At 39.3% G+C, this 16082-nt stretch overlaps 3 protein-coding genes across 20 annotated transcripts in view; all 3 read left to right on the forward strand.

Annotated features, from left to right (window-relative positions):
• Nucleotides 1-3923, forward strand: part of kcnip3b (Kv channel interacting protein 3b, calsenilin) — a 9935-nt gene extending 6012 nt beyond the window's left edge. For 2 of the 3 annotated variants that reach the window (XM_083567895.1, XM_083567894.1), the window contains exons 2-8: nucleotides 202-326; nucleotides 507-576; nucleotides 1538-1608; nucleotides 1808-1915; nucleotides 2004-2108; nucleotides 2578-2640; nucleotides 2730-3923. In XM_083567895.1, the coding sequence (XP_083424021.1) occupies nucleotides 202-326; nucleotides 507-576; nucleotides 1538-1608; nucleotides 1808-1915; nucleotides 2004-2108; nucleotides 2578-2640; nucleotides 2730-2777 (590 nt within the window). In that variant the 3' untranslated portion in view covers nucleotides 2778-3923. Of the gene's footprint in view, nucleotides 58-201; nucleotides 327-506; nucleotides 577-1537; nucleotides 1609-1807; nucleotides 1916-2003; nucleotides 2109-2577; nucleotides 2641-2729 lie in introns of all 3 variants that reach the window. The other variant, XM_083567896.1, reaches the window with a different exon arrangement.
• A 492-nt stretch (nucleotides 3924-4415) lies between these two features.
• Nucleotides 4416-11489, forward strand: rassf2b (Ras association domain family member 2b). Of its 2 annotated transcripts, none has more exons than XM_083567888.1 (10): nucleotides 4416-4591; nucleotides 6386-6456; nucleotides 6657-6732; nucleotides 6874-7034; nucleotides 7202-7290; nucleotides 8348-8484; nucleotides 8893-9046; nucleotides 9140-9261; nucleotides 10755-10852; nucleotides 10934-11489. In XM_083567888.1, the coding sequence occupies exons 2-10, from the start codon at nucleotides 6407-6409 to the stop codon at nucleotides 10998-11000; spliced, it is 954 nt and encodes a 317-aa protein (XP_083424014.1). In that variant the 5' UTR covers nucleotides 4416-4591; nucleotides 6386-6406; the 3' UTR covers nucleotides 11001-11489. The 2 variants fall into 2 exon arrangements, with proteins under 2 accessions (XP_083424014.1, XP_083424013.1); XM_083567887.1 differs by having other exon boundaries at nucleotides 4417-4591; nucleotides 8345-8484.
• A 17-nt stretch (nucleotides 11490-11506) lies between these two features.
• Nucleotides 11507-15920, forward strand: prnpb (prion protein b). 15 transcript variants are annotated; one of them, XM_083567861.1, is made up of 4 exons: nucleotides 11507-12239; nucleotides 13631-13974; nucleotides 14014-14196; nucleotides 14305-15920. In XM_083567861.1, exons 2-4 carry the CDS (start codon nucleotides 13632-13634, stop codon nucleotides 15399-15401), a joined length of 1623 nt encoding a protein of 540 aa, XP_083423987.1. In that variant the 5' UTR covers nucleotides 11507-12239; nucleotide 13631; the 3' UTR covers nucleotides 15402-15920. The 15 variants fall into 15 exon arrangements, with proteins under 15 accessions (XP_083423987.1, XP_083423996.1, XP_083423992.1 ...); XM_083567870.1 differs by having other exon boundaries at nucleotides 11516-12239; nucleotides 13631-13977; nucleotides 14014-14250; nucleotides 14323-15920; XM_083567863.1 differs by lacking the exon at nucleotides 14014-14196 and adding an exon at nucleotides 13996-14013 and having other exon boundaries at nucleotides 11861-12239; nucleotides 13631-13917; nucleotides 14251-15920.
• Nucleotides 15921-16082: the final 162 nt, after the last annotated feature.

A 16082-nucleotide genomic window follows, 5' to 3' on the forward strand; every position in this document is an offset into this window, starting at 1 on the left:
CATGTCTTATTTCCTCATGTTTCATCCTCTTCCTGTTCGTTTTCTGATCAAAAGATGGTGAGTGTATACCTGCGTCTTATTAAACGAATTCCTCTTTAGAGTTATCACTGTATAATGCGCTCGGACTTCTGCGTATTCTGTTATGTTCTTCTCCATCACCATTTCATTTCAGCTTCTCTCCTCTCTCCCTCTGTCTATAAGAGAGTGCAGATGCTGAGCTGGAGCTGGCAATGGTGAGACACCAACCTGAAGGTCTGGAGAAACTTCAAGCTCAAACGAAATTTACCAGGAAGGAGCTTCAGTCGCTCTACAGAGGCTTCAAAAATGTAATAGTGGATAAGAAAGGAATAAAACAAGAATATGCATCATTTATTTTTAGTTTACGGTTAAAAAAACCCCAAATATTGTATAATTTGATATTTTCAAAATGGCTGTTCTCTCTCTCTCTCTCTCTCTCTCTCTCTCTCTCTCTCTCTCTCTCTCTCTCTCTCTCTCTTTGTGGTTAGGAGTGCCCCAGTGGATTAGTCGATGAGGAAACCTTTAAGGTTATTTATTCCCAATTCTTCCCTCAAGGAGGTACACTGAGTGTTAACTGTAGCCTTCTATCATCTGCACTTTAATGCCAGTTCTTTTCTCATGTGTATAAACAGGGTAATGAAGTGTTCTGTTCCCAGTTAACAATAATATGATTAACGGCATGAAAATGTTTTATTCAAATAATAGTTCTAATAATACATGTATTTGTGTCACTGTATTCAGATGGGAACATCTGATCACAGTTTTGCTCACACTGAAATGGATCTGATTGTTAAATCTTCCCAAAGCTGAAATGTAGAAACTTTTATAATTGTACCAACATATTCAGGATCATTAAAATCCCTTCCAGAGAAAATCTGCCAACAATCCACATTATATAAAATTCATCACACTAGCACCACACTAGCCTCTTGACCTGACTTGACCAACTAGCCAGAAGATTAGCAAGCTAGTTAGCTATCAGATGACCTAAAAAAGCAAAAATGACTGTTTACAGAGTTCTATAATGTAATTCACAAATTGGAAAATTCACAGTGTGATATAAAAGTTTGTATTATATTGTATTAGTTATCAGAATAGCTAGTTAGTATGCTAGTAAGCTAGCAGGTATGACAGCTCATTGCTTTAAGGATATAAGCTGCACCGCTTAACGCATGGAAAAACTACTACTTTTAACTTATTTATTAATGCTGTAGATAACTTTATGTTCATCATGTAAAAAATGAACAATTAAAATTACTCAGAGATTCAGATTGATGTGTGAGAAGGAAAATAATAGTGAAATAGTAAAGAAACTGGTTCAAATAATGAACAGTAAATCGAATTGGTTTATAAACTGGCTTTAGCTTGTGATAAATAACTGATCTAATAGTCAGAATTAAATGAAAAGTTGCTGCAGGGGAGTTAAATATACATTATGCAATTCAAAGTACAATATCAATTGTAATAAATATATTATGATGGAAACTCGGGTACTTTTCTCAAACTTGTTTTTTTTTAGATGCATCCACATATGCACATTTTCTGTTCAATGCCTTTGATATGGATCGAAATGGTTCTATACAGTTTGAGGTAAGAAACACACTCAGTGTCTCCATGTGTGTTAGAGTATCTACTCTCTCTCTCTTATTGATGTCGTCTCATTCTCACTACCTTTCCTTGGTGAATTGTCTTATTCTGGATTTCTGTGTGTGTGTGTGTGTGTGTGTGTGTGTGTGTGTGTGTGTGTGTGTGTGTGTGTGTGTGTGTGTGTGTGTGTGTGTGTTGGCAGGACTTTGTGATTGGACTGTCCGTACTGCTGAGAGGTTCAGTAACAGAGAAGCTTCATTGGGCGTTTAATTTGTATGACATCAATAAAGACGGCTACGTCACCAAACAGGTGCAGGACAAAACCATCATAACACTTTCAGTACCAGCAGAATCAAATGGCTTCATTTGCTTTATTCTTTTTTTCTGTTGACCTGCAGGAAATGTTGGCCATCATAAAGTCCATCTATGACATGATGGGCCGGTACACGTACCCCAGTGTGAAGGCGGATGCACCATTTGAACATGTGGAGAAATTTTTCCAGGTAACTGCTTCAATTCTTTTAGCAAAATATATTTCTTTATTTTGCTCATGAAAAAATATACAGGGTGTCCCGATATTCTCAATATATACAGAAAAACACTCATCAAAATGTCCCAACTCTCCCAATTCTAGCTCCCAGTTTGGAAGCAAGTTTTATGTGTGATGTTCTTGCCATGTTTCCCTTTAAACTCCATAACGACCGTGTGAGAGATTCCTGATGTCCGTGCGCTAGTTTATACCCTCATTCATTCTTAAAGGCAGAAATAAGCAAATATGAACAATTTATACTGTGTGTGTGTGTGTGTGTGTGTGTGTGTGTGTGTGTGTGTGTGTGTGTGTGTGTGTGTGTGTGTGTGTGTGTGTGGGTGTTTTGTTGCAAATGTGAGGCACGTTAGAAAATTTAATTGAGACCAATTATAAAAAAAATCCAAAAAATAGTCCAAACATTTCCATAAAATGTTGTTTTCCAGAAAATGGACCGGAACAGAGACGGAGTCGTGACCTTAGATGAGTTCATCGAAACGTGTCAGATGGTAAAATTGGAGCATCTTTATTTCCAGTATATTATATTTGCTGAAGAATATCAGTTTTATACATCTGTTTCCGTCTGTCTGTTTATCAGGACGGGAGCATTATGGCTTCCATGCAGCTGTTTGAGAACGTTCTCTAAACCAGTGAAGGCCACAGCATGAGAGATCTGATGTCAAGGAGAAGTGTGACGATATGTATATCAGTCTAACAAATATTTCACAGCCGTGTAAAAAACATTAATCTGATACAAAATTCAGTATCGCTGTAAACTATAAAAAGCGAGACATTTACACATCGTTCTGGTAAAATCCTGAAGGTTCTGAGTTTAGATTTGAACAGAATTTCTCTGACTGAACAGCTGAAACTGCACAGTGACACTGGAGAGAAAGAGTGGGAGCTCAGAAACGTTCTTCAGCCTGTTTTGTTCTTTTCTTACTCATCTGAACAGCAATTCTTTCCATTATAGAAGCTCAAAGTAGCCACAACTGACCTCCATTTAAAAGTTTGGATTGTTATGAGCATGAAGATCCTCCTCCCAGTCTATGTTCCTGTTTCAGACTCTCTTTCTTCATCCCTCTCTCCATCAGTCTACCAATAACACACTCCGTCTCTTCAGATTTTCTTTATGTCCATAAATGTTTATGTTTCGTAGCACACACATGTACACACACACACACACACACACACACACACACACACACACACACACACACACACACACACACACACACACACACACAGACACACTCTTTCTCTTTCACTAAACCTGCCTTGTATATCTCTATTTGCTGTCTATCTTTGGACCAGTAACTGTATCATAGTAAGCAGGATTCATCAGTAGCTGGTGAGATTCCAGCATTCCTCCTCCTGTCATCTGTGTTCAGGGAAGTGTTCAGGATATTAATGGTGAGAATGTAAATTTGTTCACATGTGTATGAGATGATTCTACACGTTTCTACACACGTTTCTACACATGCCACGCCCACCTGAGCAGCACCTTAGAGAGCTTCCACAATGATTCCACAATGTTACCCGGCATGTCGGAATGTCGAATGTGAAGCTGTGAGAATGTCGCAGGATGCACTGAAAACTGCAACAACAACTCGTATGATTATCACATGATCATACTGTGAATTTATTTCAATGTTCCAGATCTATTATATTTGCCTCATTTGATTCTATAGAATTGAGTATTTATTAGACTTGTTGTTTGTATTTATTGTTAGCACTCGGGTTGATCTTATTGTATGAAACTGGACCAATAAATAAGCATGATTAACTCTAATGATTTCGAGCTTTTACACAACACACACTGGATCACAGCACACTGCAGGTACATTAGGACACAATACACATCTTTTATTGTTATTATTTACCTCATTTACTGTGTTTTGACATTCAGGAGGGGGATGTCATGTCTGTGGTTTAGATAAGTGCACACATTTCTATCACCACAAGGTGGCTCCACATGCATTTCCCCTTCTCTCTAAACCACCAAAAGATATTCAGCTTCTTACATTTAATGAATTCACATCAAAACAAGAAAAGTGGCCCAAAGGTCAAAAGATCATCCAAAGCAATGAGGAGCTGCAGTTTTACTTCTGTACCACTTTTATTAATAAACGTTCTTATGCTTGAGTGAGCGATGCAACACATCAAGATTGAACCTGGTGCATGTTTCTGATATAAAGATGTACACCAGTGAATGTGCGGTTCATACAGGAAGTCCAGATATAAGTGCAAATTCACTGTTTCCTGTGTGAGTTGCTAGTAGGGAGGGGCACGACTTCCTGTAGTCTGTCAACACACACTTTTTGCCTTCCTGGTAAAATCTAGTCTTCAGAAGGTCTGTGTGTTTTGCACCTGACACACACACACACACACACACACACACACACACACACACACACGTTTCCTGTCTCCTGTTCTACGAGGCACTGGGCTTTGTACACAGTAAGTCACCTGTTTGTTCATTTTCTTCATCTTCTGCTTTCAATATTTTCCTCCCAAAGCTCCATCACACACACTTCAAAAACCGAAGTGTGTATGTAGAGAAGCATATAGACTGCAGCATATTACAGCTTCTTCTAGAACTGAAAGAAATCATTTTAAGTTCTCATGTTCAGGACATGGAGGAGGGTAACATCATCACCTGCTTCTGCTTTACATCGACAGAATAGACCGTTTTTATCACCACTTTCAGTCCTCTTCCTTCCTCTGTCTGTTTCTGTCTGCCTTCTTCTGCCTCCATCTGCCTCCATCTGCCTCGTCAACTCATTATAACCTGAACTTTGTCATGCTTTTTAAAGCATCATGTTACTTATGTTTCTCTTTTATAGTAAACACGTGCAACACAACAAACCATATCGAATTTTAAGTGTGTGTGAAGTGTGTGTAAAGTGTGTGTAAAAGTATGTGTAGTGTGTGTAAAGTATGCATAGTGTGTGTAAAGTGTGTGTAAGGTGTGTGTAAAGTGCGTAGTGTGTGTAAAGTGTGCGTAAGGTGTGTGTAAAGTGCGTAGTGTGTGTAAAGTGTGTGTAAGGTGTGTGTAAAGTGCGTAGTGTGTGTAAAGTTTGTGTAAGGTGTGTGTAAAGTGTGTAGTGTGTGTAAAGTGTGTGTAAGGTGTGTGTAAAGTGCGTAGTGTGTGTAAAGTGTGTGTGAGGTGTGTGTAAAGTGCGTAGTGTGTGTAAAGTGTGTGTGAGGTGTGTGTAAAGTGTGTAGTGTGTGTAAAGTGTGTGTAAGGTGTGTGTAAAGTGTGTAGTGTGTGTAAAGTGTGTGTAAGGTGTGTGTAAAGTGCGTAGTGTGTGTAAAGTGTGTGTGAGGTGTGTGTAAAGTGCGTAGTGTGTGTAAAGTGTGTGTGAGGTGTGTGTAAAGTGTGTAGTGTGTGTAAAGTGTGTGTGAGGTGTGTGTAAAGTGCGTAGTGTGTGTAAAGTGTGTGTGAGGTGTGTGTAAAGTGTGTAGTGTGTGTAAAGTGTGTGTGAGGTGTGTGTAAAGTGCGTAGTGTGTGTAAAGTGTGTGTGAGGTGTGTGTAAAGTGCGTAGTGTGTGTAAAGTGTGTGTGAGGTGTGTGTAAAGTGTGTAGTGTGTGTAAAGTGTGTGTGAGGTGTGTGTAAAGTGCGTAGTGTGTGTAAAGTGTGTGTGAGGTGTGTGTAAAGTGCGTAGTGTGTGTAAAGTGTGTGTGAGGTGTGTGTAAAGTGTGTAGTGTGTGTAAAGTGTGTGTGAGGTGTGTGTAAAGTGTGTAGTGTGTGTAAAGTGTGTGTAAGGTGTGTGTAAAGTGTGTAGTGTGTGTAAAGTGTTTAGTCCTCATGCCTCTTGATGCGTTTCTGTTAAACCAGTATATAGAGAATTATTTTAGAGATCATTTTGTACAAAAAAGACACACACACACACACACACACACACACACACACACACACACACACACACACAAAACAACTCTATAGAGTCGCAGGCCAAAAAGGCCTGTCTGATCAAGCTTTTCTTCACTTTTGGTTTTGTTCACTACATTCTTTATTTTGTTCCAACATCTGATTTGTTTTTCATTTTCTCCTCATTTCCCCTCTGTCTCCCCATTTTCTTTTCTTCTTCCTTATTCTCTTTTCTCACCTTTCATCTGCTCTTCTCCCTTCCTGTTTTCCTCTCCACATTTTTCTCTTCTTTTCTTTTCTTTTCTTTTCTTTTCTTTTCTTTTCTTTTCTTTTCTTATATTATATTATATTGTATTATATTATATTATAATTTATTTCAGGCCCTAATCTCATTTGTTCCAATGGCTGTTGTGGATTCAGTGAAGATCGGTGAAAACAAGTTCATCAGCAAGTAAGAGTCAAATTTTTAAATCCAAATGAGTGCAAACTATATTATTATTATTATTATTATTATTATTATTATTATTATTATTATTATTATTATTATTATAGTTGTTGTTGTTATTATTTAATAATAAAACGCCTGTATTCTCTTTATTGCTCTGAGAAAGTGAACTGCCTCTGTTTTATGAGTAAAAATTTCATTTTTAGAACTGACTTACTGTCACATCTCAAAACCTACAACCTTTATTATGAGGAGAAATCACTCCAGCTGCGGCACAGAGAGGCGGGTCACACACACACACACACACACACACACACACACACACACACACACACACACACACACACACACACTGAGAAATTTAGTTTGTGGCACTTTGTGTTTATATATAATATTTTTTTGTGATTGTTGTGACTGAAACAGGAGGAAGGAGAGCTGATCATTGAAGGTTTGCTAAACATCTACTGGGGTCTGCAGCGACCAATCAGACTGCAGATGCAAGATGGCAAAGAGCCAATCGACTTTCCTCGTTTCCTCGCATCACTGAGACGCTCAAGAGTTGGGATGAAAAGAAATGGCCCAAAGTATACAGCAGTTTTTATTTCATTCAATAGTTCAAAATTCTTTTACATAATAATAATAATAATAATAATAATAATAATAACAATAATAATAATAACAATAATAATATACAACAATATAAAGGAATAAAAGGATCACATTATGCCAAGTCATAAATCTCTTTTTTTAGACAGCACACGACACAGGCTCCACCCACAATTAAGGTCACCGAGCCTGAGAGGGACTCAGATGAGAGAACAGATCAGGCAGAAGATGCAGGTACATCAACTCAAACTAAAGCTCATAGAATCCTAATGTACACTGAACTCAAAAACTCAAAAGTTTGGACTCGCCTTCTTATTCAATGTTTTTCTAATGTACAATAATACTGAAGTCAAACAAATATAGAATTACGTAGTAAACAAAAATATGTTAATAACCCAGAATATCTTTTATATTTTCAATACTTAAAAAAAGCCTCCTGCTTAGATGATGCTCATGATGTAGTCACCTGGAATGGTTTTTGCCATGGAAGCAGTTGCCAAAGGTGTTGAGTGCTTGTTGGCTGCTTTTCCTTCACTCTCCAGTCTACCTTATCCCAAACAATCTATACTGGGTTTAGGGGTGATTGTGGAGGCCAGTTCATCTGATGCAGCACTCCTTCACTATCCTTCTTGAACAAACAACCCTTACAGAACCGAGAGGTGTGTTTTTGAGGTCATTGTCCTGTTGGAAAAGAAATTATGTCCCAATAAGTGCAAACCAGATAGAGTGGCATGTAGCTGCAAAATGCTGTGGCAGCCATGCTTGTTACGAGTGTCCTCAATTCCGACTAAATCAGCAACATTGTCACCAGCAAAGCACCTCCACACCATCACACCTCCTCCTTCATGCTTCACAGTGGGAATCACAGTGTCTGTTCTCCCTCTGTCTGTCTAACAAAGACACAGCAGTCAAAATTGGGCTCATCAGACCAAAGGACAGATTTCCACTGATTTAATGTCCATTCCGTGTGTTCCTTCGACCTACCAAGACTCTTCTGCTCGTTGTTCTTCAGAAGAAATGGCATCTTTGCCACAGTTCGACTATGAAGGCCTGACTCATGCAATCTACGTTGGAGAATCTAAAATATGTGTTTTTGTTTATTAAATAATTCCATATGAGTTCTTGGATAATTTGTATTCTTTAGATGTTGAAAATAATAATAATAATAATAATAACAATAATAATAATAAAAAACCCTAAAGAAGAAGGTACAATATGTTTAAACTTTTGGCTGGAACCATGTATATTTATATATTGTATATAATGTTGTTACGTGTCACATGGGCAGTAGAAGAGGAGGATTCCTCTCTGCAGAGGACCAGGAGTTGTGTGAGTGGGCGGAGTCTTGGTGAGCAAACAGAACCTGGTAACCAGAGGCGAATCAGACGACATCGCTGTTCCTTCAATGGCCATTTCTACAATCGCACAGTATGAGTTACTACAGTCTGAATTCAGTCACCAAACGTCGAGTTTCTGTGTTCAATTTTGACATTTTTTTTTGCAATATTTTTGTTGTGTTTGTACTAGAATTTTATTTTTATTGTATTTTTTATAGATTTTTTTTATAAATTGTCCAAATTTCTATTTAAATGACTTCTTTTTTAAAAACTACCATAACTCATATTAAACATCTACATTTCTGCTTCAAAGTCCAACTTTTCTAGAAATTAACAAACTTTTTTTCATCATTTCAAATTAATAAAATGATCACCATCAAAATTACTGTTCTGAATGTTTACATTTCTAAATTTTCTCTAGTCTGTCTTAGAAAACATGTCTGTCTCTTGACTCTTCTGTATTTATTCTGTTTCCCTCCTCACCTTCTTGATTTGTCAGACGGCGGTTTTCACCCCAGCTTTTGGTTCGGTCACTAACGTCCGCATCAACAGCTCCATGAACATGTCGCAGGTCCTGCGTGTGCTGCTCAACAAGTTTAAGATTGAGAACGGTCCTGATGAGTTCAGTCTCTTCCTTTTACACATCAGTGGAGGTGAGCTGCTACACCCTCACCTCCTGGATACTGAACATTTTCACTGCAAACAGAATTGAATGCCATTCCATTGGTTTCTGTGTTTTGTCTCAGAGCGCGTCCAGCTGAAAAAGGATGATCATCCGCTGGTCTTTCGTGTCCTACATGGACCATGTGAACAGATCAGCAAAATCTTCCTAATGGAGCCTGACCAGGTCGAGGAGGTCACCTATGATGTAAGATATTGGTTCAAGCTATTTGAGCTATTTCTAAACAATGTTGTATCCGGCTTGGGTTTAAATCAGTACATACACAATACACCAGCAATGGGCCGTGTATTTTACACCTAAACCTTCAATATTGTGAATCAATTCAGCTCTAAATACCATCAATTATGACGCCACTTCTACAGAAACCATCAGTATTATAGAGAAGTGCAGTAGAACAGAGCGCTGCATCACACAGGAATCTCATACAGTCAGAATGAACATCACTAAAGCAAGAAACCCAATGATCACAATTCAACACGTCTCCTTTCACTGGAGCCACAACTGCACTTCCACATACATCATCTCCAGCAGGAGCAGCGATATTCACCTCATCACATCACCCCGGGTTTCCTGCATTGTTTCAGCACATTACAGTTTTCCTGTGGATTTGAAATGAAGGCAAATTGTGCGTTTAAGTGCAAATTCTACAGGAAAGAAAACACTAAAGTATGAAAAAGTTTAACAACTGTTTTAAACTGTTTTGGTTGACCTTTAATCACGATGTCCGGCTTTTTTTAGAAAGTCCATCTTGTGAATTTCCTTGTGTCTGCGACCGAATCAGTTTCTTCTCCTCTGTCAGTCATTGCGGAATGAAATAACAGCTATTAAATCCATGAGAATATATTCCAGCTTGTGCTACAGATGCGGGTTGCGAGCTCTGACCAGTGCGCTCTCTGACCATCCGAAACAAAGGATGTGAATCCTGATCTGATTGGACGCCTGTTAGAGAGTCTCAGAGTCGACAACTTGCAGTCTGATTGGTTACTTATCAACTCAGTTTATGTGTAAAGACTCGAATGTGACTCTCAGCACACTGATTTATTAATAGAATGATATTAATGACTCAAACAACTTCAAAAAAATGGTATGAATCCTCTCTCTATGGTCCTCTCTGCCACTGCCAGGCACCAATCAAAACAAGTTTAAGACAGAGCGCACGCTCGACCCTGATTGGTGCTTTCGGCAGAGTTGAGTAAAATGTCAGATGACTTTGAAAAGTAGTGAAGTTTCAAAATTCTCTCCAAACGGAAATACTCGAGTAAAATACAGTACGAAAAAGTTGCTTAATTACAGTAAGGAATTACATTTACTTCCTTTCTGTCCACCACTAATCGTCCAGTGCTGCCTGGAACAGATGTCTGGGAAGCAGCAGGGTTTTTAATGCAGTGACTTCATGATTCACAAGAAATTGGTTGGTGTTTAAATAAAAGTAAAAAAAAAGCATTTTGCTCCATTTTGACTCAGTTTTTAATTTATTTCCACAATGAAGGTTTGAATAGCAGAATTCAGGTGAACATGATGCTAGAAATGCTGATGTTGCATCTTGAACCTGCAGCAGCCGCAGTCAAAACAACATATGTTTCATGTTATTTGTCCAGACAGTGTACAGCAGCGTGGGAGGTAAACAACATGCAACTCCAGTAAACAGTCATTCAGGTGTTGTTTTGTTGTGTTTGCAGGTAGCGCAGTATATCAAGCTGGAGATGCCTGTGCTACAGAGCTTCATTGTGAAACTGAAGGAGGAAGAGAACAGAGAGATGGAGAAGATCAAGCAGCGGTACGTGTGAATGGAAACTCACTGGTATTTGAATGGATGTTTATTATACTGTATATTTATTATGAATTATTGTTGTTGCAGGTACTGTGAAACACGGCGTACGATTCTGCAGCACATGCAGCGTCTGTCTGATAAAGCTTTTTGTTAGTAGATGTTCCATTTCATTTCTCTCTCAGGATCTTTTTTTTTTTTTTTATTACTCCAAGGATTGAAACATCACTCATCAAAACATTGTTGAATGTTATAGTATTACTCAAGAGTGCACTACCAATAGAATAATTTTTGGTACATCCTGCAGTTGTTAGACTGTGAATCCAATAATCTCCTACCACTTCATTTACATTTCATCAGATATTTCTAAATATCAAACCAAATGTAAGATCAGATCTGGACTAAAGTGATGCCTGTCACTCAGCATCATCATACAGATCTTATAACCAGAGTGTATCTTCTCTACTCCTCCGTCTCACTGGAGAAGTAGCATCTGATGATCTTTTCTATTCATTCTCAGAACTGCTTTAGTGAAACTGAATCCTGCTGTGTACTGATTTTGCTCTGATCATGTTGTATCTGTTGTATTTGTTGTATCTGAAGAACCATGAGAACATGTAAGACTTAATAAAATGGAGATGATTTATTTTTCCTTATAAAATAAAACAGACAGTGACGTAATCTATATGCGCGCGCGTGCATGTGCGCGAATGTATAACGAACGTGCCAGACGCAGAGGAGCGCGCGAGCGAAACATTCACCATTATAAAAAAAACACCAGCAAACCGGAAGTGAACAAACAGATCAATGTGATTTATCTGCTGTAAAAAATAAAATGGAGATACACGGAATGTTCTTTCAATTATGTGTAATTATGTTGTTAAATGATATATTCTTAATTTAATTATGATTTTTCCGCCATAACAATATAGCCTGTGTTATTGAATAGGTTAGGATAAAAAAAAAAGCATAAATAAATACGTTGTAAGTAAATAAATGGCAAAAAAATAAAGAAAGACAACACAAATTGGGCAAAATATTTCCAGGATTTAGAGCAGGGGTGTGGATTTCCGTGTACAGCGCCACCATTTGAGAAATATTCTGGAGATAAAAGAGAGAAAAAATAAAATCTCATTGGCTTCAGATGACAGAAGACCAGCCGCGTCCTTTTTCCCGTTATTCCCATGACCAGGGCAGGAAATCCCGCCCCAAACACAGCCCAAATCCACAATTCCCTCTACTCGGAGTCTGGTTCCAGTCCATGATCTTCTACCCTGTGCAGTGCATTTCCATATGGAATAAAGAGCAAATCGAGAACCAGAGGAGCAAACAGACCTTTTCGGTACCAGGAGGAGAAACAGCAGCAGCAGCAGCAGCAGCAGCATCCATCCATCAGGTAAGAAGCAGATATTTATCTTTATTTATTTACTTCTGATTATGTAATAAAGTGCGCCATGCAGCAGTCATGATGATCAGTTAATTTATTCATTGAACACACACACACACACACACACACACACACACACACACACACTTTTCCTCCGGAACATATGCCGTCTATAGACAGTGAGAAATTAAAGGGATTCGTTTAATTAAAAGGTTTGTTTTCGTAAAGTGCTTGTGTGTGTGTGTGTGTGTGTGTGTGTGTGTGTGTGTGTGTGTGTGTGTGTGTGTGTTTGGGTGCGCACCACTTTATTAAAATGGAGTGTTTGAACACACCCTGATGCTGATGATGGAGATCAAACCTTTACATGTAGACGCAGATTGGATGAAACACGTGAAACCCTCTGTAATAACAGCTTGATATAGTAAAGATGGATTATAGGTGTGGGTTTGGTTGTGTCTTTTTCTTTTAACACACATTATATACTGTTCCCATCACTTCTCTGGATAAAATAAAAACTGTTCTTCTTAGACATGAAAGATTTTGTGCCGGTTTCATCACCAGCACTTTTCCAAAGTGGAGGTTGAGAAAAACTTGAGAACACGATTCTGTTATTATATACTCAGGAAGTAATCATCCTTCTCCTGATAGTGACCCTGTGTTACTCTGTCACCATTAGCACCTCAGCTTGGGCTCAAATATATCGCCTTTTTCTAAAAACACAGCATCTCAGACATCATTGATGTAAAACTTGTGGTATGAGAGAAGGTGACTCAAAAGACAAAAAAATCTTATCAGACTCATTAAAGCTATGGACAAATTTGCTGAGATTTAGCAAGAATGTGGTGTATCTCAACTCAAATCAGCCAAGAGCTTCAAAACATCATCATTCTGACATTCAGAAAGAAATACATCAAGATTAAAAAATCCCCAGCCCTTAAGCTTGAGCTCATAGTAACTGATCTGAAAATCAATGGGGCTTTTAGCGCCTAATAAGATCAACTGAGCATCACTTCTGCTTGACAAACACAATTAGCAATCTGCAAGTGCAAAATCCTGGCCATGTCTGACCGCAGTCTGGCTCAGACTTTTGGACCAATCACATGCACACTATATGCACTGTATGTAGAATACAAACATCTGGTTACAGTTGTTTATGCCTTCTGCATTATTGAATCATTTTAGATTTCCAATTAAATTCAAATTTTACAGAAATGTATGAACTGCAATAATTATAGGATTGTCATGTGTAATATTGACTTTATATAGTTTATCACTGTTTACTGCCAAACTGTAGTCCAGTATTTGAGTTAAACAGCCTTTTCTTTAAAAAGGGTTATTCAACAACAGAAAGTCTTTTTAAACACAGTTGCTCTAATACAGTGTCAATTACTTGATTACAGGATGGGGCAGCTGTGCATCTTTACAATCTTCTGTCTGGCTTTAATGCTATTGATGCATGATACATCAGCAAGCAAGAAAGGAACAAGCATCAAGAAGCCGACCAACACTAAAACACCTACATCTTCAAACAAGCCTCCTCAGGGGAGCAAGCCACAGCCCAACTATCCCAGGCAGCCCAACCAGCATACCAATGCAGGCAGTAATCCTGGGGTAGGGCATCCTAACCAACAATACCCTGCTAAAGGAGGTGCTAGTCCAGGAGGATATCCTAATCAGAACCCTGCTGGTGGGAGTTATCCTGCTGGTGGTGGGAGTTATCCTGCAGGTGGAAGTTATCCTGCTGGTGGTGGGAGTTATCCTGCAGGTGGAAGTTATCCTGCAGGTGGAAGTTATCCTGCTGGTGGTGGGAGTTATCCTGCAGGTGGAAGTTATCCTGCTGGTGGGAGTTATCCTGCAGGTGGGAGTTATCCTGCAGGTGGGAGATATCCTGCAGGTGGCAGTCATCCTGCTGGTGGGAGTTACCCAGCAGGTGGAAGTTATCCTGCAGGTGGCAGTTACCCTGCTGGTGGGAGTTATCCTGCAGGTGGCAGTTACCCTGCAGGTGGGAGTTACCCAGCAGGTGGGAGTTATCCTGCAGGTGGCAGTTACCCTGCTGGTGGGAGTTATCCTGCAGGTGGCAGTTACCCTGCAGGTGGGAGTTACCCAGCAGGTGGGAGTTATCCTGCAGGAGGAAGGTATCCATCTGGAGGGCAATATCCAGGACAAGGGGGCAGTAGTCCTGGAGGGTATCCTAACCAGTATCCAGGAAGGGGAGGGGTGAATCAAGGTGGGCATTCCAATCAGTACCCTGCAGGTGGTAGTTACCCATCTGGAGGACAGTACCCTAGAGGAGGTGGTGTAAGTCCTAACCAGTATCCTGCAGGGTACCCAGCGGGTGGTGGCTATCCAGTAAGAACAGCAGGACAACCAGGAGGATTCCCAGGGGGCTATCCATCTTCAGGAGGAGTATATCCTAACTGGAATCCTAACAATAAAATCCTTAGTCCACGCTATGGAGGTGGATTTGGGGGTCCAGGGTATGGAATGGGTGGCTCCCCTTTCTCCAAATCGGTTCATAATATGGGCTATTCACCATCTGTGAAATCCAAAGGCTTTGCCAAAAAGGCAATGCTGGCAGCTGGAGTTGGTGCAATGGCAGGGATGGCTGTAGGGTACGGCCTGGGTCGATTTCCACGTCCACACTTTCAGTTCAGCAGCCCCCAAGAGGAGCATTCCTACAACCATTACATGCAGAAGCAGTATGGCACAAAATCTACTGATACCAATGACTATGGCCGTGACTACACTTTCAAGCCACCGCCACAAGCCCAGACTTATGAAAAATATATGGACAAGTGCATGAATAGAACCGACCTCTTGCGTGATGAAAATATTAGCAGTATCCAGGGGGATGAGCCCATGACTGAGGAGAGAATTTCTGAGAGAGTTAGCACTGCCGAGAATGCTACAACTGAAGTTCAGGTCTCTGTTAAGTCTCAAGACAGCAATGATGATACAGTGAGCATCACAGAGATTGGTTACCCTGCACTCGTCCAGCAAATGAAGGCTCGGAGATGTGTAGAGTTGTACATGGTATATTCTGAAAAATTTTTGCAGAAACAAACACAAGAGCGTCCCAGCAGCCGCAGTGACACAAACGGACTTTCTGGACTCCTTGTTCTGCTCACAACAGCCATTTCTGTACTCAGCAGTGCCCTCTTGCTGAAGTGACTGCAAGGATATGGCTCTACAGTGTGCTAAAGGGTGTCAGATGGAAGATCTCCGGGTTCATCATAAATTTCCTTGTATAAACTTTTCAAATTACATATCACTGTCTGACATATCACGGTTCACGATATTAGCATAACGCTATTGTATGAAACAATACAGCATGCTTTACAGCATGTGTTAGTTCAAAGCAGCATTTTGACCAAAAATGTATACATATGCGGCATTTAACTCCGAAGTCTAATATTCATCCTCGCATGCTAGCTTCTCAGCAACTAAACTTTAGATCAAGCTCATGAGTATTGCTAGCTAAACATGCATCATTCATCAGTAATCAAAACTTAAATCATTTTGTTAATGCACATCATTCAACAAAGAAACTGTCAGGAATTACGGTTTAGCACTGAAAATACGCTGTATATCATGGATTATTATACATTATATATAATTCTATTTTATTTATTAACTGTGTAACTTCTTGGTGGATTTTTATTATTTTTAAATAAAACTCATATATAGACATTATTACAATACCGACTGTTTAATAGTTAACTTTGACTGTTTTATTCTTACAACTTATGAATTATTAAAGTTACATCCCTGTTAGTGATAGTGGTTCATGAATGAGTCTACTCATTCTGTTCATCATAATTTGGGTTAGCAGCATTGTTATTTTATTATTGG

This window comes from Silurus aristotelis, assembly GCF_946808225.1.
Source record: "Silurus aristotelis genome assembly, chromosome: 18".
NCBI classification, from domain to species: Eukaryota; Metazoa; Chordata; class Actinopteri; order Siluriformes; family Siluridae; genus Silurus; species Silurus aristotelis.

What these genes read in the sequence shown, in the direction of transcription:
- rassf2b (XM_083567887.1), top strand. Translation starts at nt 6,407, where the DNA reads ATGGCTGTTGTGGATTCAGTGAAGATCGGTGAAAACAAGTTCATCAGC. An exon ending in TCCAGCTGCGGCACAGAGAG is followed by an intron (nt 6,733 to 6,873) that starts GCGGGTCACACA and finishes TGACTGAAACAG; the next exon opens with GAGGAAGGAGAGCTGATCAT. An exon ending in CCTTTTACACATCAGTGGAG is followed by an intron (nt 9,047 to 9,139) that starts GTGAGCTGCTAC and finishes GTTTTGTCTCAG; the next exon opens with AGCGCGTCCAGCTGAAAAAG.
- prnpb (XM_083567858.1), top strand. Translation starts at nt 13,632, where the DNA reads ATGGGGCAGCTGTGCATCTTTACAATCTTCTGTCTGGCTTTAATGCTA. An exon ending in TGGAAGTTATCCTGCTGGTG is followed by an intron (nt 13,978 to 14,013) that starts GTGGGAGTTATC and finishes GTTATCCTGCAG; the next exon opens with GTGGAAGTTATCCTGCTGGT.